Source organism: Brienomyrus brachyistius, unplaced genomic scaffold (genome assembly GCF_023856365.1).
Source record: "Brienomyrus brachyistius isolate T26 unplaced genomic scaffold, BBRACH_0.4 scaffold36, whole genome shotgun sequence".
Classification (NCBI taxonomy): domain Eukaryota; kingdom Metazoa; phylum Chordata; class Actinopteri; order Osteoglossiformes; family Mormyridae; genus Brienomyrus; species Brienomyrus brachyistius.
The window spans coordinates 3,145,696-3,169,104 of NW_026042311.1; the positions used below are offsets into that span (position 1 = coordinate 3,145,696).

At 44.7% G+C, this 23,409-nt stretch overlaps 1 protein-coding gene across 7 annotated transcripts in view; it reads right to left on the bottom strand.

The window, feature by feature from the left end:
* Positions 1-23,409, bottom strand: part of LOC125721982 (NACHT, LRR and PYD domains-containing protein 12-like) — a 49,212-nt gene continuing 25,803 nt past the window's right edge. For 3 of the 7 annotated variants that reach the window (XM_048998208.1, XM_048998204.1, XM_048998209.1), the window contains 7 exons: positions 18,934-19,107; positions 17,840-17,927; positions 17,159-17,244; positions 15,911-16,084; positions 3,141-3,314; positions 2,980-3,026; positions 1-1,351 (listed from right to left, as the gene is read on the bottom strand). In XM_048998208.1, coding sequence (XP_048854165.1) covers positions 831-1,351; positions 2,980-3,026; positions 3,141-3,314; positions 15,911-16,084; positions 17,159-17,244; positions 17,840-17,927; positions 18,934-19,107 — 1,264 coding nt within the window. In that variant the 3' untranslated portion in view covers positions 1-830. Of the gene's footprint in view, positions 1,352-2,979; positions 3,027-3,140; positions 3,315-15,910; positions 16,085-17,158; positions 17,245-17,753; positions 17,928-18,933; positions 19,108-23,409 lie in introns of all 7 variants that reach the window. The other 4 variants (XM_048998205.1, XM_048998206.1, XM_048998207.1 and 1 more) reach the window with 4 other exon arrangements.

A 23,409-nucleotide genomic window follows, 5' to 3' on the forward strand; every position in this document is an offset into this window, starting at 1 on the left:
GACAGAACAGAAAGCCTTTATTGTCACTGTACAGGGAGGAAATACAGTAAATGGACATAAATATACAATATATAAAATGTACATATACAGGAGAAGGGGATAGCCCCCCCCAATCAGGATTACATTTAATTACATTTTAGTCAGAGAGAAAACATATAAAAAACAATATTTTTCATGTTTATTCAGCTCACTGAACACAGTCATTTATTTTTTGTCAAACATACAGTACTGTGCAAAGGTCTTAGTCAGTCCAAAGAAATGTTTAAAGCTGTTTATCTGGGTAGCAAGTGTACTTTGGCTTAGAACAAAAAACACAATTTAACATTAGAACGTGTGCAAATTAAGAGTAACACAATAAAAACTAGTAGTAATTTCTTCTGTTTTCTAAAAAGTTACTGATATCTAGTTGGATGGCTAGATGAACACCGCTTCAGTTCCCAAACTTCTCCTCAGGGGCAGCTCAGCCGTTCCACGATTTTGTTAAATTTCACCAACAGCTCAATTAAATAATTAAATATATTGGTTAAAAAGTCAGTGAGAGATTGACTAGCTGTATGAGGTGTGTTAGTGGCCAAGTCTAAAAATACATGGCTGCACTGGACGGTCACTGCAAATACTGGGATGATTTTAGCAGAGGTTCTGAAATGGCGAAGCTGACACACTTTGACAGGCATCATATCATAGTTTTACACCAACAGGAGGATAATCTAAACATCATTTTCTTTGCCTGCCTAAGACTTTTGCACAGTTCTGTACATTTCAGAGTAAAAAGGATTATAAAGGTTAAAAAGCAGAGATTTTACCTTTTTGCCAGGAGAACCAGCAACACGTCACAGTGACACAGAGGAGTTTCTATAAACCCCAAACCCTGGATAGAGGGACTCAGTGAATGAGGAGGTGAATCTGTGCAGGGGGGTCAGTCCATCAGAGGAGACTCTGTAGAAGGACAGAGCACCAGCCCCCCAGTCCAGATACACTCCTACTCTGCGGGAGCCTGAGGGCTCTATGGGTATGAGAGTCTGTTTCTTATTGTGCTGGACAGAGTATCTGTCAGTATAACAGTACAGAGTCCATGACTTGTCATTGTTTCCAAGCCCACAGTCATAACTCCCTCCTTTCCTCCCGATCCCTTTATAAGTCACTGCTATCCAGGCTCCATTTCCACTCCACTCAGCCTCCCAGTAACAGCGGCCAGTCAGACTCTCTCTGCAAAGAACTTGGCTCCAGCTGTCAAATCTCTCTGGATGATCAGGATATGGTTGCTTTGCCCCCCCTGTCACCTTCCTGTTCCCCCCTGACAGAGACAGGCGTCTGTTTGCTGTGTTGGGGTCCAGCGTCAGCTGGCAGGAGTCTGTAGGCAGGAGGAAGAATTATTAATCCCATCAGGCCGCCTGTACTTTATGTTTCTGTACGATATAAAAACAGCACAGCTTCCCCTAACGAAGCGGGAACTGAAGTTTATGAAACATAAGGAGGGCGCGCGACGGCGGCGGGAAGAGCCGCCAAAATGGGGCGCGAGCTAAACTAACAGCTTAATTAATTTAATTAAAAAATGACAAAGCAGCGACATTCATCAGACATATTCATCACAAGCATATTTACCACAAAACGGCACCAGAGATCAATACTAAGGTCAGTGTCTTTCCTTCTAACCGCTAATTCCGGCGCATGCGGCTCGAAAATGGCCATCAATAACAGAATATTTAAGTAATATTATTACACGTTTAAAGTGATATTTAATAAACATTTGGATCTGGATTCTGATATAAATGATGATTCCGGCACAGATCGTGCATCATAAAAAACAGGAAGGTTTTCATTAATTCAGAAAAATATTGCTCTGAAAAACGGGATTATTATCTCATTAATTCGGAAAAACAGAATTAATTTTTCCCAGATGAATGCAATACGCTTCCATAGAGAACCGCTTACCGCGCGCGTGACTGTAGATGCTGCGCCGCTGCCGCGAGGCGTGAGCCCCGCATCTCGCGCACGCACGCGGCCGCTCTGATCTGTTAACATGGGCGCCGAAATGAAATTTGATATTTTCCGCCGCACATCCAGTGTGTCCTGGGCGCTAATTTCTTTTAGCACCGTGGATCAGCAGAACTTTTTAATATTCATGAGTGAAGCCCTACACGATTGGCTGGCTGATTAATATTTATGAGAGGGGCACTACCTCATTGGCCAGTTAACATTGACTTGTGCTGCCTGTTTCTTTTACCTAAAGCAGGGGTGTCCAAATCCAGTCCTGGGGGGCCGGTGCCCTGTGTAGCAAAGTTCTTTCTCTGTTCCACCATAAATAATTCAGCTCAAGAGCTGTGTGGTTATTAGCACAAGGAGATGAATCTGGTGTGTTAAATGAGGGGAAACCCAAAAATGTGCAGGACTCTGGCCCTCCAGGACTGGATTTGGGCTCCCCTGGTTTAAGGGATTCAGTGACCAATCAGTAATATTCTCTCATGAATTTTAAGGAATGTTCCAGAACCACCCTGTAAAAATGCAAATTCACATTTTGCACTTGAGGAGAGAGTCCGGTCTCACTGCCTACAGGTGCCTCCTTAGGACAATACTAACGAATCTCTCACAGAAAACACATACACTCACGGCATCCGCAAAAAGAACAAATGCAAAGGATTCTTTTTTTGTGAAATTAAATATGTATAACTAATTCAGAATATATTTAACCATCCTACACTCCCACACAAACACGAAGATAATACAAGCAGCTATAAAGCATTTGCAAAAAATATTTTAAAAACCGATTAAATTAATTGATAGTGTTTTGGTGATGATTTTGATTTTTTGTTTCCCGTTTGGATGTTTGTCTAAAATGACATGAAACTCACCTAAACACAAACATGGAAATCCATCTACACACAGTGCAAAAAGCCACTCATCACAACAATTGTGTGAATACAACCATAACATACAGTAGTATTCATGGTATTATTAATAAAAACATGCAAAGACACTTACATTTCTGTAAGCCTGCTCTGGTCCTGCACTCTCCACCGTAATCCACACTACAGGAGAAGCAGAATGATATAGTACTGCTGTATCCATTTATTTATTGGTGCCTCTTCTTCACATACATGCATAAGTATCTGTAGCGTGTCAGACACACACTCTGTACTCACTGCAGCTTCTCCAGTTTACAGCTGGGATCCTCCAGTACAGCAGAAAGCAGCTTCACTCCTGAGTCTCCTGGGTGATTGTAGCTCAGGTCCAGCTCTCTCAGGTGTGAGGGGTTTGACCTCAGAGCTGAAGCCAGGGAAGAACAGCCTTCTTCTGTGACTCTACAGCCTGACAGTCTGCAGAAATATGGGAAAAAAATCCACAATAAATAAGATCACCTGACCATTACAAGCATTACTTTTAAGCAAAAGTGACTCCTCTAATAAATATTTCAATAATCACACAAAATTAACATCTTTTGAACATTTTATAAGAACCTATACTTCTCAGAACCAGATCCAGTCGATATAGAGTCATTTAAAAATAATCTAGACTTACCCATATTAACCAATGAAACAGCAGATGCCCTTGATGCCAGAGGTGGAGATTTCAGGTCCAGAGAGTACAAATCCAGACCAAGATTTTGTTTCAACCAACCAGATGAATATAAAGAGTCACAGTCACAGAGACTCAACTGGTTTGTTGAAACAAAATCTTGGTCTGGATTTGTACTCCCTGGACCTGAAATCTCCACCTCTGCTTGATGCACCATTAACATCAGAAGAACTCCATAAGGTCCTCAACCAAATGCCTAACAACCAATCGCCAGACCGGATGGTTACCCTGCAGAAATCTATAGGCCATTACAGTGTTATTGAAACCTGATAAAGACCAAACACAGCCCTCCAGTTACCGGCCATTACAGTGTTATTGAAACCTGATAAAGACCCAACACAACCCTCCAGTTACCCGCCACTCTCATTAATGAATAACTTGAAAATCATTACAAAACCTCTCGCCACTCAGTCACAGACAGTCATTCCTACTATAATCCATCCTGATCAGACAGACTTCATCAAGACAAGACATGCCTCGGACAACATCCATAGATTATTTAATTTAGTCAATGCTGCTCAGCATACCCATACTAAAACCATGATTACATCATTAGATGCAGAAACGTCATCTGACAGTCAGTTGGACTTTCCTCTTTAATACATTGCATAGATTTGGCTTCGGAGAGTCGTTCACCCACTGGGTTAAAATACTGTACACCTCAGCCAAAGCTACAGTGTCACAGATGGGATGACATCACCTGCATTCACACTCCGACGGGGAAGACGGCCTGCATGCCCACTCTCTCCTTCACTGTTTGCCATCTTCATAGAAACAATTGTGGCAGCAATACGACAGAACAGTGAAATAAATGGAATTCATACTAATAAGTCAACCCAAAATTAATCTCTATGCAGATGATATCTTGCTGTTTTTATGAAACCCTCAAAATATGAAATTTTAATTTTATTAATACCTTTTCAAATCTATCAAACTACACAATAAACTGGAAAAAAACCCATAATATTCTCACTGTCTGAAGATGCCTGGGATTCAGCCGATCAGGATGGTCCATTTCACACTGGAAATATCCGGTACTTGGGTATCTACATCTCCCACAGGCTGTCTGACTTGGTTACCCTCAACTACACCCCCTTATTCAAAACAATAGATGAGTCTCCCACTTAAATCAATAAAAATAAAATTACTCGTCCAGAATAAATTCAGAAAAATTCTTTCAAACTCATTAATGTCACATTTTTGCTGGAAAAACAAAAACTCAAAATCAAACATTCCACATTACAGAAAAGTAAATCTCAAGTTGGATTACAAGCTCATTTTTCTTAATTATTACTTAGCAAATCAACTGCAAGACTTAACTAAATGGTCACACTACAGCAGTAACAGCAGCTCATGGTTACAGCAGGAGCAGCTGTACTGTAAAAATCTCAGACATGCAGACTTACTCAAAATGTCATTAAAGAAACAAAACTGCTTTAACAACACAGTGCTGCCATTTCCACAGCACTGACAGCCCAGTGGAAAGCCATTAAAATCACTAACTGTACTCTCAGACCCTGTAAATACACGCCAATCTGGCATAATCTGGACTTCCTACTTCACAATATCACTATTCACTATCACTCACGGGGACAGAAAGGGATTACACATCTCCACCTCCTTTTCAGTAACAGTCATTTCATGACATTCGAAGACTTAATCCATAAATACGAGTTGAGAATAAGCAATTTTTCTAATATTTACTAACTGAATACAGCATCAAAACCAAAACGAACCTCACACATAATACACTGAATCCTCCTCAGATGAGACAACATTCTGCAACTTAAAAATAAAAAGAAACCTCTAGAATATATAATCCTCCATCTGCGACAGACACATTGATATTTGTACCAAAAATTTATGTGAATAAGGACCTTATCTTTTCCCCCAGCTCTGATTTCTGGATGGACGTCTGCAACAACATATTCACAGTGACAAATACTGGCCTTCAGTTCAGTACAAAGTAATTCACATAAAACATGTGACTCAATATAAAAAGTAGTCAGTACTGATACCTGCTCACAGTGTACAAGGGGTGTCACAGATAATTATCTGCATACTCTGTGGGCCTGTATACCTGCTCACAGTGCAGCATGGGTGTTACAGATAATTATCTGCATGCTCTGTGGGCCTGTATACCTGCTCACAGTGCAGCATGGGTGTTACAGATAATTATCTGCATGCTCTGTGGGCCTGTATACCTGCTCACAGTGCACCATGGGTGTCACAGATAATTATCTGCATGCTCTGTGGGCCTGTATACCTGCTCACAGTGCAGCATGGGTGTTACAGATAATTATCTGCATGCTCTGTGGGCCTGTATACCTGCTCACAGTGCACCATGGGTGTCACAGATAATTATCTGCATGCTCTGTGGGCCTGTATACCTGCTCACAGTGCACCATGGGTGTCACAGATAATTATCTGCATGCTCTGTGGGCCTGTATACCTGCTCACAGTGTACCATGGGTGTCACAGATAATTATCTGCATGCTCTGTTGGCCTGTATACCTGCTCACAGTGCACCATGGGTGTCACAGATAATTATCTGCATGCTCTGTTGGCCTGTATACCTGCTCACAGTGCACCGTGGGTGTCACAGGTAATTACTATATGTTCTCTATAGGTGAAAGATCTGGACTGCAGACAGGCCAATTCAGCACCCGGACTCTTCTCCGACGAAGCCCTGCTGTTGTAATAGCTGCAGTATGTGGTTTTGCATTGTCCTGCTGAAATACACAAGGCCTTCCCTGAAACAGACGTCCTCTGGAGGGGAGCATGTGTTGCTCTAAAACCTTTATATACCTTTCAGCATTCATAGTTCCTTCCAAAACACGCAAGCTGCCCATACCGTATGCACTTATGCACCCCCATACCATCAGAGATGCTGGCTTTTGAACTGAACGCTGATAACACACTGGAAGGTCTCCCTCCTCTTTAGCCCGGAGGACAGGGTGCCCTTCATTACCAACAAGAATGTCACATTTGGACTCGTCTGACCATAGAACACTTTCCCTCTTTGAAACAGTCCATTTCAAATGAGTCTTGGCCCACAGGACACGACGGCGCTTCTGGACCATGTTCAGATATGGCTTCCTTTTTGCATGATAGAGCTTTAGCTGGCATCTGCAGATGGCACGGCGGATTGTGTTTACCGACTGTGCTTTCTGGAAGTATTCCTGGGCCCATTTAGTAATGTCACTGACACAATCATGCCGATGAGTGATGTAGAGTCGTCTGAGGGCCCGAAGACCACGGGCATCCAATACAGGTCTTCGGCCTTTGAACATTTGTAATATTATCTATGTTCTGTTGTGAATAAAATATAGGCTCATGTGATTTGAAAGTGTTTTATTTGTTATTTCATTGAAATATAAAGTACTTTTCTAGAATTCTGGTTGTTTGTATGTTTGCTGGGGGTGGCAAGGTGGTGCAGTGGTTAGCACTATTGCCTAACACCTCTGGGACCCGGGTTCAAGTCTCCGCCTGGGTCACATGTGTGTGGAGTTTGCATGTTCTCCCCATGTCGTCGTGGGGTTTCCTCCGGGTACTCCAGTTTCCCCCCACAGTCCAAAAACATGCTGAGGCTAATTGGAGTTGCTAAATTGCCCATAGGTGTGCATGTGTGAGTGAATGGTGTGTGAGTGTGCCCTGTGATGGGCTGGCCCCCCATCCTGGGTTGTTCCCTACCTTTTGCCTATTGCTTCCGGGATAGGCTCCGGACCCCCAGCGACCCAGTAGGATAAGCGGTTTGGAAAATGGATGGATGGATGCATGTTTGCAGCAAACTATTTTGTGAATAAAAGCTACCTCAACGCCCACCGCCCCCTTACTTTTTTGCAGTTATTTTTATTAATTATTATTATTACTGTTTGATTCATGTATTGTATGTTTCAGTCATTACAGATATGTATGAAAGTGTGTCTGTGTATGTATGGACATTCATATCTATGTATTAATATACACTGCTCAAAAAAATTGAAGGAACACTTTTTAATCAGAGTATAGCATCAAGTCTATTAAACTTCTGGGATATTGATCAGGTCAGTTAAGTAGCGGAGGGGGCTGTTAATCAGTTTCAGCCGCTTTAGTGTTAATGAAATTATCAACAGGTGAACTAGAGGGGCAACAATGAGACGACCCCCAAACCAGGAATGGTTTAACAGGTGGAGGCCACTGGCATTTTTCCCTCCTCATCTTTTCTGACAGTTTTTTCACTAGTTTTGCATTTGGCGACGGTCAGTGTCACTACTGGTAGCATGAGGCGATACCTGGACCCTACAGAGGTTGCACAGGTAGTCCAACTCCTCCAGGATGGCGCATCAGTACGTGCCATTGCCAGAAGGTTTGCTCTGTCTCCCAGCACAATCTCAAGGGCATGGAGGAGATTCCAGGAGACAGGCAGTTATTCAAGGAGAGCTGGACAGGGCCGTAGAAGGTCCTTAACCCATCAGCAGGACCGGTATCTGCTCCTTTGTGCAAGGAGGAAGAGGATGAACACTGCTGGAACCCTACAAAATGACCTCCAGCAGGCCACTGGTGTGAATGTCTCTCAGCAAACAATCAGAAACAGACATCATAAGGGTGCCCTGAGGACCCAATGTCCTCTAGTGGACCCTGTGCTCACTGCCCTGCACCATGGAGCTCGATTTGCATTTGCCATAGATTACCAGAATTTGCAGGTCTGTTACTGGTGCCCTGTGCTTTTCACAGATGAGAGCAGGTTCACCCTCAGCACATGTGACAGACGTGAAAGGGTCTGGAGAAGCCATGGAGAACGTTATGCTGCCTGCAGCATTGTTCAGCATGACCGGTTTGGTGGTGGGTCAGTGATGGTCTGGGGAGGCATATCCATGGAGGGACGCACAGTTCTCTACCGGCTAGACAACGGCACCTTGACTGCCATTAGGTATCAGGATGAAATCCTTGAACCCATTGTCAGACCCTATGCTGGTGCGGTGGGTCCTGGGTTCCCCCTGATGCACGACAATGCCCGGCCTCATGTGGCAAGAGCATGTAGGCAGTTCCTGGAGGATGAAGGAATTGATACCATTGACTGCCCCCCACGGACATTATGTTTCGTCCATTCGATGCCACCAGGTTGCACCTCAGACTGTCCAGAAGCTCAGTGATACCCTGGTCCAGATGTGAGAGGAGATCCCCCAGGACATCATCCATGGTCTCATTAGGACCATGCCCCGACATTGTCAGGCATGCATACAACCACGTGGGGACCATACAAACTACTGAGTATGATTCTGAGTTACTGTAATGAAATTTCAACAAAATGGACTAGCCTGCCGCATCATTTTTCACTTTGATTTTCGGGGTGTCTTTGAATTCAGCCCTCTGTAGGTTGATAATTTCATTTCCATCAAACGATGTGGCATCCTTTCATTCCTAACACATTACCCAGTCTACATTAGTATAGATATCCAGCGTGATTTTTTTTTCCCCATTGATATCTGATGTGTTTTCAAAGTGTTCCTTTAATTTTTTTGAGGAGTGTATATGTGTGATAATTTTTTATTTACTAATTTCTTTTTGACAAATATGGCTCCAATCATCCACAATCATCATATATAAATAGAATCCTTCGTATTTTACTTTTTTGCATTTATCTCCTTTTCTTTTCCTCTCCCCTCTATGACTCCTCACATTAAATACTGACTTCATTCGCCCCCCCATTCCTGCCACTTCAACTAGCCTCTACTTTGGGGTAGTGGTTCTTTTCTCCTGTGCCTCTGGGTGGGGCAGGTCACCTAGTGCACTGGGGGTGGGGTGTCGCAGACACTCTCACAGACAGATACCCTGTCACAGACACTCTCACAGACACATACACTGTCACAGACAATCTCACACACGCGTACCCTGTCACAGACACTCTCACACACACGTATCCTGCCTCAGACACTCTCACAGACAGATACCCTGTCACAGACACTCTCACAGACACATACACTGTCACAGACAATCTCACACACGCGTACCCTGCCACAGACACTCTCACACACGCGTACCCTGTCACAGACACTCTCACACACACGTACCCTGCCTCAGACACTCTCACACACACGTACCCTGCCACAGACACTCTCACACACACGTATCCTGCCGCAGACACTCTCACACACACGTACCCTGTCACAGACACTGTCACACACACGTACCCTGTCACAGACACTCTCACACACGCGTACCCTGCCACAGACACTCTCACACACACGTACCCTTCCACAGACACACTAACACACACATACCCTGCCACAGACACACTAACACACATGTACCCTGCCTCAGACACTCTCACACACACGTATCCTGCCACAGACACTCTCACACACGCGTACACTGTCACAGACACTCTCACACACGCGTACCCTGTCACAGACACTCTCACACACACGTATCCTGCCGCAGACACTCTCACACACACGTACCCTGCCGCAGACACTCTCATACACGCGTAACCTACCACAGACACTCTCGCACACACGTATCCTGCCACAGACACTCTCACACACACGTACCCTGCCGCAGACACTCTCAGACACGTGTACCCTGTCGCAGACACTCTCACACACACGTATCCTGCCGCAGACACTCTCACACACACGTATCCTGCCGCAGACACTCTCACACACACGTACCCTGCCGCAGACACTCTCAGACACGTGTACCCTGCCGCAGACACTCTCACACACACGTACCCTGCCACAGACACTCTCACACACACGTACCCTGCCACAGACACTCTCATACACACGTACCCTGCCACAGACACTCTCATACACACGTACCCTGCCACAGACACTCTCAAACACACGTACTCTGCCGCAGACACTCTCACACACATGTACCCTGCCACAGACACTCTCACACACATACTCTGCCGCAGACACTCTCACACACACGTACCCTGCCACAGACACTCTCATACACACGTACCCTGCCACAGACACTCTCAAACACACGTACCCTGCCGCAGACACTCTCACACACATACTCTGCCGCAGACACTCTCACACACACGTACCCTGTCACAGACACTCTCATACACACGTACCCTGTCACAGACACTCTCATACACACGTACCCTGCCGCAGACACTCTCACACACACGTACCCTGTCACAGACACTCTCACACACACGTACCCTGCCGCAGACACTCTCACACACACGTACCCTGCCGCAGACACTCTCACACACGCGTACCGTGTCACAGACACTCTCACACACATACCCTGCCAGACACTCTCACACACACGTACCCTGCCAGACACTCTCATACACATGTACCCTGCCAGACACTCTCACACACACGTACCCTGCCAGACACTCTCACACACACATACCCTGCCACAGACACTCTCACACACACGTACCCTGCCACAGACACTCTCATACACATGTACCCTGCCACAGACACTCTCATACACATGTACCCTGCCACAGACACTCTCACACATGCGTACCCTGCCACAGACACTCTCACACACACATACCCTGCCAGACACTCTCACACACACATACCCTGCCACAGACACTCTCACACACATGTACCCTGCCACAGACACTCTCATACACATGTACCCTGTCACAGACACTCTCAAACACACATACCCTGCCACAGACACTCTCACACACATGTATCCTGCCGCAGACAAACGGCAAATGACAAATGGGACCAAACTGTTTGTCCGTTATAAGCGAAATTCCATTGTATGTGAGTCCGCTATATGCGATGCTTTTTCTGCAGGTTCTTAAAGGCGCACGGCCAGCGGACCTTGTCTGTTACAGATGATATTCCGTTATAAGCGAGTTCGTTATAATGGGATTATACTGCACCTCCAACTCCACCTAGCAGACATACCTATGAGGGGATTGAGGTATGGATTGATTCTGATCATGTATGGACTAAACACCCCAGGATTCAAATACATCGTCCACCGTGATTCACCCACATTATTGTTGTGCCACAGGTGAACTGCACAAACATGTTTTTTCACTGATCACTTATATAACTTGTTTCTCACAGAAAGAGCTAGAACACCTATCTTGTATTTCCCAGCGGAAAGGGATGCTTATCTTTTCTCTCCCAGAGGAAAAGGGAAAGCCTTGCCCAAAATGCTTCATAACCGCAAGCGCAAAACAGCCTCACCTGGACAGGAATTGGAGAATAAAGAGCATATTCCCTGAGGAAGGGGGTGAGCCTGGCCAGCTCGCCCCCTCCCCGCACGAGTACCACTCCAGATTTAGCATATAGGAAGGGGGAGAGCTCAGCACTGACCGGAGATCAGCCGTGGGATAGAGCGCGCATCGCCCGGAACTTCTCAGGAATTATGTGTTGGTCTCCTGCCAGGACTGAAAGGGGCTCCCCAGTCCGTGTGTGAAGGTGGGTGATTATAGCACGTCCGAGTGTAGATGGCTTGTGGCTACTTTTTCATTTTATTAATTAGTGGGATTACCTATCATCCATCCATCCATCCATTTTCCAAACCACTTATCCTACTGGGTCACAGGGGGTCCGGAGCCTATCCCGGAAGCAATGGGCACGAGGCAGGGAACAACCCAGGATGGGGGGCCAGCCCATCGCAGGGCACACTCACACACCATGCACTCACACACGCATTCCTATGGGCAATTTAGCAAGTCCAATTAGCCTCAGCATGTTTTTGGACTGTGGCGGGAAACCGGAGTACCCGGAGGAAACCCCACGACGACATGGGGAGAACATGCAATCTCCATACACATGTGACCCAGGCGGAGACTCGAACCCGGGTCCCAGAGGTGTGAGGTAACAGTGTTAACCACTGCACCACCATGCTGCCCCCGATTACCTATCAATGCTTATGAAATATATCATAATTTTGTGTATATTTTAAGAAATATTTCTGAACGGACCAAAGCGAACCTGATTGTTCCTTCGACATCCCTATATCCCCCTCTCACATTAAAACAATATTCTAGGTGGGGTCTTACCAAGGAATTGTATAATCTTAGCATCACTTCATTTAAATTAAACTCCACACACCTAGAGATGTAACCCAACATCCTATTGGCCTTTTTAATTGCTTCCCCATACTGGTGAGAGTGGGACATGGAAGCATCAACATACACACCGAGGTCTTTCTCATAATCAGCTACCTTTATTTCAGAGGAACCCATAAAAAATCTGTACTTTATATTTCTGCTCCCTGCATGGATTACCTTACATTTATCTACATTAAATTTGATCTGCCAGGTATCAGCCCAGTCGCTAATTAAATCAAGATCCCGTTGTAGCCTCTCCGCTGCTAGATCAGTATTTGCTACATCATCCACCTTGGTGTTGTCTGCAAATTTAACTTGTTTACTGTATGTATTGGTGTCAATATCATTAATGTAAAATAGGAACAATAGTGGTCCTAAAATTGAACCCTGCGGTACCCCACTATGAACGCAGGCCCACTGTGACATTGTGCCTCTAATAACTACCTGCTGCTTCCTGTCTGTTAACCAGTTTTCAATCCAAGATGCTACAGTTCCTAAAATCCCTGCAGCTTTGAGCTTAAGCAAGAGCTGTTTGAGGGGGACAACATCAAAGGTCTTCTGCAAATGTAAGTACTTTTTGTGACCAAGTTCTATTTTTGCTTCCTCAAAGAACTCAAGTAGATTAGTTAAACAGGATCTACTTCTCCTAAATCCAGGTTGGCTACCCCTCAGAATGTTATTTGTATCCAGGTTATTTGTATCCATAACTTTTCCAGTTATGCAAGTTAAAGTAATTGGCCTATAGTTTACTGGATTACATCTATCCCCTTTTTTGAATATGGGTGTTATATTAGCATACTTCCAATCATAAGGTACCACACGTGCAAATAAGGATTTCGGAAACAGTAAAGTTAAAGGTTGGCTAATAATAACCCTCATCTATTTTAAAACTATAGGTAAGATGCCATCAGGACCCTGTGATTTATTTATTTTGAGCTTAGCTAGGTTTTGTACCACATCAGCCTCAGTTATACATACAGTCCCTTCACAATTATTGGCAGCCCTTTGTACAAGGGGTAAGAAAAAATCCACCTTCTGGTGAAGTTGCTGCATCTCACACGGAAAAAAATGAGAAAAATCCAACCTTTACTTAAAATCAATTTATTTGAAGGAAAATCAAATCCTTCATCAATAACTAATTATTTTTAAGAAAAACACATGAGCCACGATTATTGGCAGCCCTGCAAATTATAGTGAACACTGTGACGCCCGCTCCGTCCGCTCCTCGTGTGTGCCACGCCCCTAATTACCCACGTGTGATTCCCTGATTGTGCCCAGTCGCGTCATGTTCTTTTCTGATTAGTTCCCTGTATTTAAGTCTCTGTTGTACACTAACCCGTTGTCTGTCATTGACGTTACCTGCCGTTTGTCCCTGCCTGCGTTTCCGTCCTGCCCTATTCCCAATTAAACCCTCGTTTGCCCCGTTTACCGCCTTCCTGCCTGGTCCTTCCTGCCCACCTGCCTTACCCGAATTTACGTAGCGTGACAAACACAATGTAACTGAAGCATGTTTCCCATGTAAATTATACATATTTGAGTTGATTGAAGTGAATAGGAACCTTCAAGCTGTAATCCATGACTTCCTGAGTAACTGGGGTACAAACATGAGGAGACACAGAGCCCAAATTCCCTTAGTCATCCATGAACATGGGAAAGATAAGAGACACACAGACCAAATGAGGGAGAAGTGTGCTGACCTTCATAAGTCAGGGAATGGGTATTAAAAAATAGCTACTCGCCTTAAAATGCCCATTTCTACTGTTAGGGCAATAATTAAAAAGTGGACATCAACTGGAACTGTTAGAAACCTGCCTGAAAGAGGACCCAAGTTTATTTTGCCCCCACATACAGTGAGGATGATCGTAAGAGAGACAAAAAATCCCCAAGGATGACTGTTAGTCAATTACCAGACAAAGTAAAACCTTGGGGTTACCACGTCTCCAAAAAACCATCAGACGCCCCCTTCATGCTAACAGACGTTTTGAAAGTTATGACAGAAAGAAGCTTTTTCTGTCGGTTAATTAAAATGTTAGTGCCAGGAGTTTGCAAAACATTATACAACTTTGACTGGAATGAAATTCAATGATCAGATGAAACAAAAATGGAGCTTTTGGGCAATAAACATTCAAGGTGGGTTTGGCGTAAAAAGAAGGATGGTTATAATGAAATGAACCTTATCCCAACTGTAAGATATGGTGGAGGTTCTGTGATGCTGTGGAGCTGATTTTCCTCCAAAAACCCTGGAAACCTCGTTAGGGTACATGGCACTATGGGGTCCATGAAATACCAGGACATTTTATATCAAAATTTGGCTGCTGCTGCCAGGAAACAAAAACTGGGCCTTCATTGGATCTTCCAGCAGGATGGTGATCCTAAGCACATGTCCAAATCAACATAAAAATGGTCAGCTGACCGCAGAATCAAGCTTCTGCCATGGCCATCTCAGTCCCCTGACCTGAACCCCACTGAAAACCTGTGGGCTGAGCTGAAGAGGAGAGTGCACAAGAGAGGGCCGAGGACCCTGGGTGATCTGGGGAGATTCTGTAAAGAGGAATGGTCTCAGATGCCCTGCTCTGTGTTCTCCAACCTTATAAAATGTCATAGGAGTCTCAGTGCTGTTATACTGGCAAAGGGAGGTTGTACAGAGTATTAAAAGCAGGGCTGCCGATAATCGTGGCACATGTGTTTTTGTTGATAATAATTATTTCTTGATGAAGGATTTGTTTTTCTTTGAATAAATTTATTTCAATGAAAGGTTGGATTTTTCTCATTTTTTCAGTGTGAGATGAAGCTGCTTCGCCAAAAGGTGGATTTTTTTCTAACCCTTTTTACAAATCTTTACAAGGGGGCCAGTAATTGTGGAGGGACTGTATATTGTTTATATACGACGCTGTATTTGTACTAAATGGTGGTAAGTTAATCATGTCCTCTACTGTGAACACCCATGTAAAATAATCATTAAACTCATTTACTATATCAATTTTCATTTTCAATTATAAGGCCCTTACTATCCTGCAGATTAGTGATTTCAGCTTTTAGAGCTCTTTTGGAGTTAAAATATTGGAAGAAACTTTTAATGTCATCCTTAACCTCCAATGCAGTCTTACTTTCGACATTCCACTTACTGTAGCGAATCTAATGTTATTTTTTAAGTCAACCCCTAGACTTAGATACTCCTGCTTTATTTTGAAATCATTCGTTATTTTCTACGTTAGTATTTCCAGCGTACAGTGTGAAATACCCAGTAATACTCACCTCACTACCCCCAGTTTACAGTGTGGAATACCCAGTCAGACTGACCTCAGTATCTCCAGGTTGCAGTGTAAGTCCCCCAGTCCAGCAGAGAGCAGCTTCACTCCTGAGTCCTGCAGGTCATTGTCACTCAGGTCCAGCTCTCTCAGGGGTGAGGAGTTTGATCTGAGAGCTGAAGCCAGTGCCTCACAGCATTTCTCTGTGAGTTCACACCGGCCCACCCTTATAAAGATTAAACACTTTTAAATCCACTTTTTACACTGCAGCACTGTATTCAAATGAGGATGATAAGGGTCATGACATAATGGATTTTCAGAAAACAATTATCCATCCATCCATTTTCCAAACCGCTTATCCTATTGGGTCACGGGGGGTCCGGAGCCTATCCCGGAAGCAATGGGCACGAGGCTGGGAACAACCCAGGATGGGGGGCCAGCCCATTGCAGGGCACACTCACACACCATTCACTCTCACATGCACACCTATGGGCAATTTAGCAAGTCCAATTAGCCTCAACATGTTTTTGGACTGTGGGGGGAAACCGGAGTACCCAGAGGAAACCCCACGACGACATGGGGAGAACATGCAAACTCCACACACATGTGACCCAGGCAGAGATTCGAACCCGGGTCCCAGAGGTGTGAGGCAACAGTGCTAACCACTGCACCACCATGCCGCCCCAGAAAACAATTAAATTATTAAAAATAATTTTAACAATCATTCCGATTCTGTTTGGTGTCCATTATTTTTTTGTCCATAACACGTTAAAGTCAGCATGTTTATCTGTAACAGTGCTGTTAACTTTGCTAACCAACACAAATGTTTTGCATGGATTATATGTGTCACGCCCAGCTCGTGCGATCCTCGTGTGCCACGCCCCCTCATTAACCACGTCTGCTGCCCCGATTGTGACCAGCTGTTTCCTGTTATTTCGGCTTGTCTTGTGTATTTCAGTCTGTGTTCAGGTCTGTTTCCCTAGATCTGTCATTGATGTTGTGAGCCGTGTTTCCTCGTCTGCCCTTAATAAACCCCGTTTGCTCGTCTTCACGGCTCCACTGCCCTGTCTGCCTGCTCCTCCGCTCAGCGGACATCACAATATGGTTGAATGGATGTTTCCTGCTTCCCTGCTTAATTATTTCTAACATGGATCGATGGTTGATAAGATTGTGGGATATAAGGAAGTAGGAGAAGAAAACAGAAGCTGTTTGTGTTTGTTTATTATGTAACTGCTGAAAGGCATCGTGGGTTTTCTTGCTGTCCAGTTACTTTTGTGTAAAATGCATATTCTGTACTCACTGCAGCTTCTCCAGTTTACAGCTGGGATCCTCCAGTACAGCAGAGAGCAGCTTCACTCCTGAGTCTCCTGGGTGATTGTAGCTGAGGTCCAGCTCTCTCAGATGTGAGGGGTTTGACCTCTGAGCTGAAGCCAGGGAAGAACAGCCTTCTTCTGTGACTCTACAGCCTGACAGCCTGCAGAGAAAGACAGAAACTCCCCAATAAATAATATCACCTCACCATTATAATTATTAAATAAATGTGATGCTCTAATAAATAATTCAAGAATTACAGTTTAGTGTCTAAGACAAGGCAGGACCCCTCCTCTCTTCCCCTTAGCTAATTGCTCACTATCTCCTCTTTATAGTGTGGAATACACAGTAATACTGACCTCAGTATGTAAAGCGTACAGTGTGGAATACCCAATATTACTGACCTCAGTATCTCCAGTTTGTGGTTTGGAATACCCAGCAATACTCGCCCCAGTATCCCCAGTTTACAGTGTGGAATATCCAGTAATACTCGACTCAGTATCCCCAGTTTACAGTGTGGAATATCCAATAAAACTGACCTCAGTATCTCTAGTTTACAGTGTGGAATACCCAGTAATACTGACCTCAGTATCTCCAGTTTACAGTGTAAATCCCCCAGTGCAGCAGAGAGCAGCTTCACTCCTGAATCTCCTGGGTGATTGTAGCTCAGATCCAGCTCTCTCAGGTGTGAGGGGTTTGACCTCAGAGCTGAAGCCAGGGAAGAACAGCCTTCTTCTGTGACTCTACAGCCTGACAGCCTGCAGAGAAAGACAGAAACTCCCCAATAAATAATATCACCTCACCATTATAATTATTAAATAAATGTGATGCTCTAATAAATAATTCAAGAATTACAGTTTAGTGTCTAAGACAAGGCAGGACCCCTCCTCTCTTTCCCTTAGCTAATTGCTCACTATCTCCTCTTTATAGTGTGGAATACACAGTAATACTGACCTCAGTATATAAAGCGTACAGTGTGGAATACCCAATATTACTGACCTCAGTATCTCCAGTTTGTGGTTTGGAATACCCAGCAATACTGGCCCCAGTATCCCCAGTTTACAGTGTGGAATATCCAGTAATACTGGCCTCAGTATCTCCAGTTTGCGGTGTGGAATACCCAGCAATACTGGCCTCAGTATCCTCAGTTTACAGTGTGGAATATTCAGTAATACTGGCCTCAGTATCCCCAGTTTACAGTGTGGAATATCCAGTAATACTGGCCTCAGTATCTCCAGTTTGCGGTGTGGAATATCCAGTAATACTGGCATCAGTATCCCCAGTTTACAGTGTGGAATATCCAGTAATACTGGCCCCAGTATCTCCAGTTTACAGTGTGGAATATCCAGTAATACTGGCCTCAGTATCTCCAGTTTGCGGTGTGGAATATCCAGTAATACTGGCATCAGTATCCCCAGTTTACAGTGTGGAATATCCAGTAATACTGGCCTCAGTATCTCCAGTTTACAGTGTGGAATATCCAGTAATACTGGCCTCAGTATCTCCAGTTTGCAGTGTGGAATACCCAGTAAAACTGACCTCAGTATCTCTAGTTTACAGTGTGGAATACCCAGTAATACTGACCTCAGTATCTCCAGTTTGCGGTGTGGAATACCCCACAATACTGGCCTCAGTATCCTCAGTTTACAGTGTGAAATATCCAGTAATACTGACCTCAGTATCTCCAGTTTACAGTGTGGAATACTCAGTAAAACTGACCTCAGTATCTCTAGTTTACAGTGTGGAATACCCAGTAATACTGACCTCAGTATCTCCAGTTTACAGTGTAAGTCCCCCAGTCCAGCAGAGAGCAGCTTCACTCCTGAGTCCTGCAGGTCATTGTCACTCAGGTCCAGCTCTCTCAGGGGTGAGGAGTTTGATCTGAGAGCTGAAGACAGCACTTCACAGTGTTTATCTATGAGATCACAGCTGTTCAGCCTGAAACAGAAAACACTTTAAGACACAGACATATACACATCCTACACATTAGTAAAATACAAAGCATTACAATAAGCATTTGTTTTCATTATAATTAGCAGCACAGCTTACACTTCAAAATGAATTATAGTCTGCAGAGTGTTCTGTGCGTCCTGACAATCTGCTGCAGTCACATGATCACTAATTGTGAGTCAGTGCACCTTTGCTCAAAACTAGAGGTAAAAACATTAAGTACAAGCTATAGGAATACATAGGAACACATCAACAGCAAGATGGACGTGAACCTCCCATAACAGTCAGACCAGTGCTTCCAGTGCAGTCCTTAGCCATCTTTCTGCCAGGTGTCCCTACACTCGAGACGTATCACTGAAAGGAGGAGATGTGAACATTCCCAGCAGCTAATGCAGCAGCAACTGGCACTTGGATTCCTGATCCCATGAGTAAAATCCTTTCTCTCCCTGTATTGTTATACCTGGGAACATGTCAAATCACCAATTACGTCTGGGTGATATGACGATATTATCAGTAATCAGTGTAATAAGACAAGTATCCCGGTGTCGATATCTGACCGTGACTAACCGGCGATTATCGTCTTTGCTGAGGAAACGCGCTTAGGCTACATACAAAGCAAGATAACAGAAAGATTCATGATTTGCTTTCAGTTCAGCTTTCTAGCCAAAGATTCTGAAGCAGTTAAAAAGAAACATTGCACAGAATTTCACAAGCATTGTCCATTGCAGTAACCATGCGTTCACCATTCTTGTAAGTTCAGTATTGTCACATCACAAACTTCTATCTCTGAGTCAGCAGCCAGAATGTCAGTCATTCAAGTGCAGCTTTCTGGTGGGATTTTTGAGCTTCCCAACTCAGTTTTTCGTATCTTAGTCTCAGGCACGGCTTTAAGTGTGTCCCTGACCCCGCCAGGGCTGTGATTAGCATTGGTTGCTAACTGTTTAATAAAGGTGGTTAAAAGTAAACTCTCTCTCTCATCTATCTATCTGAATCAATCAATCATTATTTATATAGCGCATTTTAGCCACAGCGTTTATAAAGAATTTTGCAAACATTTAAAAAGAAGAAAAAGAAATTGAAATAAGCTCAGAATAAATAACAATAACGCCAAAAGAAATAAAAATAGAGTAAAAATGTTTTAAAAAAATAAAATTAAAAACCATCATAAAGGACTTTAACCACCCATGTCCTCTTTAAGGACCCCTCCTCAAAGGGGCCTCTAGCCCCTATGTCTTCTGGGGGAAGCGACCGCCCCCCCGCCCCCCCACAATTACTGATATTAATAAAAGCAAAAAATAATACAACTGATTATCATAGATTATAATATGCGTTGGTGAAAAGATGCCTTTTCAGCCTAGTTTTGAATGTACTGAGACATTCAGTAGCTCTCAGGTTTTCTGGGAGAGAGTTCCAGAGTTTGGGCTCATAGTGACTAAAAGCTGCCCCCTCCCTCCCCAGCCAGGTTTTAGGAATAATCAGTAAATTACTGCCGGATGATCTGCCTGATCTGCCTGGGACATACCTTACAGTCATGTTACTGAGGCAGGACAGAGCTAAACCATGTAAATATTTACAAATTAGCAAATGAACTTTAAAATCAATCCTAGAAGCCAGAGGAAGCCAGTGCAGGGATGTGAGAGCAGGTGTGATGTGATCCCTGTGACTGGTGCGTGTTAACACTCCGCCAGCGGCATTCTGGGCCCGTTGTAGATGTGATCCCTGTGACTGGTGCGTGTTAACACTCCGCCAGCGGCATTCTGGGCCCGTTGTAGATGTGATCCCTGTGACTGGTGCGTGTTAACACTCCCCCAGCGGCATTCTGGGCCCGTTGTAGATGTGATCCCTGTGACTGGTGTGTGTTAACACTCCGCCAGCGGCATTCTGGGCCCGTTGTAGATGTGATCCCTGTGACTGGTGCGTGTTAACACTCCGCCAGCGGTATTCTGGGCCCGTTGTAGATGTGATCCCTGTGACTGGTGCGTGTTAACACTCCGCCAGCGGCATTCTGGGCCCGTTGTAGATGTGATCCCTGTGACTGGTGTGTGTTAACACTCCGCCAGCGGTATTCTGGGCCCGTTGTAGATGTGATCCCTGTGACTGGTACGTGTTAACACTCCGCCAGCGGCATTCTGGGCCCGTTGTAGATGTGATCCCTGTGACTGGTGCGTGTTAACACTCCGCCAGCGGCATTCTGGGCCCGTTGTAGATGTGATCCCTGTGACTGGTGTGTGTTAACACTCCGCCAGCGGTATTCTGGGCCCGTTGTAGATGTGATCCCTGTGACTGGTGTGTGTTAACACTCCGCCAGCGGCATTCTGGGCCCGTTGTAGATGTGATCCCTGTGACTGGTGTGTGTTAACACTCCGCCAGCGGTATTCTGGGCCCGTTGTAGATGTGATCCCTGTGACTGGTGCGTGTTAACACTCCGCCTGCGGCATTCTGGGCCCGTTGTAGATGTGAAACAGTAGATGTGAAACAGACAAGAGGGCATTACAGTAATTTATTCTACTAGAAACAAAAGCAGGTATTATTTAATACTGCCAAGACCCCCTCCACTCTGCAAACAAGTAAACCAACTTCCTTTCTTTTTAACAACCTAAGCAGTTCTGTTAGCCTGCTTTATGACTTTATGGTCGTGTTTCCACAAACTGTGCTTGCTTTGCAGAACAGTATTTCCCTTTTAAGGTTACCCATTTTAAATCTGGTGTAGGATCACACATGCACATATCACAAAGCTTAAATTCCAGTTGGCCTGAGACAAGACCTACCCTGGTACGAGAGGCACACATTGGCCTAGGCCTCAAAGGGGGGTTAGTGACCCCACACACACAGACACACTTAAACACACACAGACAACAAGGGGGGCCAGCACTCCAACTTTTATTGCTCAAAGTTTTAACGACCTATAGACAGCAGAGTGGACCTCAAGGATAGGGGTCCCTCAACTTGGCACACAACCCCCTCCCCAGACATCCTGCCTTACATACCACTCACCCAACACCCTAAAGAAAGTTTCTTTTAAGTTTGGCTGTTGTATATCTGTATATTTACCCATGACTACTAGTCTCAATATACAGACAGGTTATGTTTGTAATGTGTCCTAACTTTCAAAGACTCTTTTTCTTTGACTGACAAACCCTTCCCCCCCCCTTTTCTTTTCCACATTCCTCAGCAGCCCTTATCTGATCTTTGTGGCCGTGAGTAAGCTCTTTATATTCTACCATGCCTATCTAAGGGTAAGATGTGCTGCTGACATGAGAATATGTCATGTAATGTCTGTATAAAGGGTAACCTCTGATTGAGGTGCAACCTAGACCACTTAGACCAGGGACTGGTGTGAGTAATATAACATAATGACATAATATAAGTAATCATCAATTAATCATTACAGATGGTATTCAGTGTGAACCGCTAGGCTGGTATGGCATGTTTGGTATCAAACCGATGGAAAATCACTCCAGTTTTACACCACTTCAGCCTCTGTTCACTGAGTGCTCACAATAGTCCCTGCCTCTGTGCGATTTGGCTACTAAGCTCTAAAACCTCAAACTCGACTGAAATATTGTGAGACTCCCTCTCATTGGCCGTGAGAGGAGCTTCGCTACCGATCATTTACATTACCTGGTGATGCAGCAACACCTTTATAACTTCCAGGCTGGATACTGTAATGCCTTCCTTTCTGGGTGCCCATCTGGATCCTCACATAAACGTCAGCTGGTACAAAATGCAGCAGCCAGAGTTCATACAAACACTAAAAAAATTTATTATATTAGCCCTGTTCTATGCTCCCCCTGGGCTGTGCTGCCTGGAGACCCCACATTTTCAAGATATCCTGCCTACCCTGCTGTCTGTGACGTCTCCACTACCTGTGACGTCCTTCTGGCCTGCTGCTGCCCCCTGGAGGATGGGCTCCCCCTTTGTATCTGGTTAGGGTTAGGGCTTCCTCTGCTGCCCCCTGGAGGATGGGCTCCCCCTTTGAGTCTGGTTAGGGTTAGGGCTTCCTCTGCTGCCCCCTGGAGGATGCCCCCCCCCCCTTTGAGTCTGGTTAGGGTTAGGGCTTCCTCTGCTGCCCCCTGGAGGATGGGCTCCCCCTTTGAGTCTGGTTAGGGTTATGGCTTCCTCTGCTGCCCCCTGGAGGATGGGCTCCCCCTTTGACTATGATTCCTCCCAAGATTTCTTCCTTCTAGGGTAATTTTCCTTGCCACTGTCATCTCTGACTTGCTCACTGGGGGCTTTGGGCAGGGATGCTGTAAAGTGCTTTGAGATGATATAATGTTGTGAAAACACACT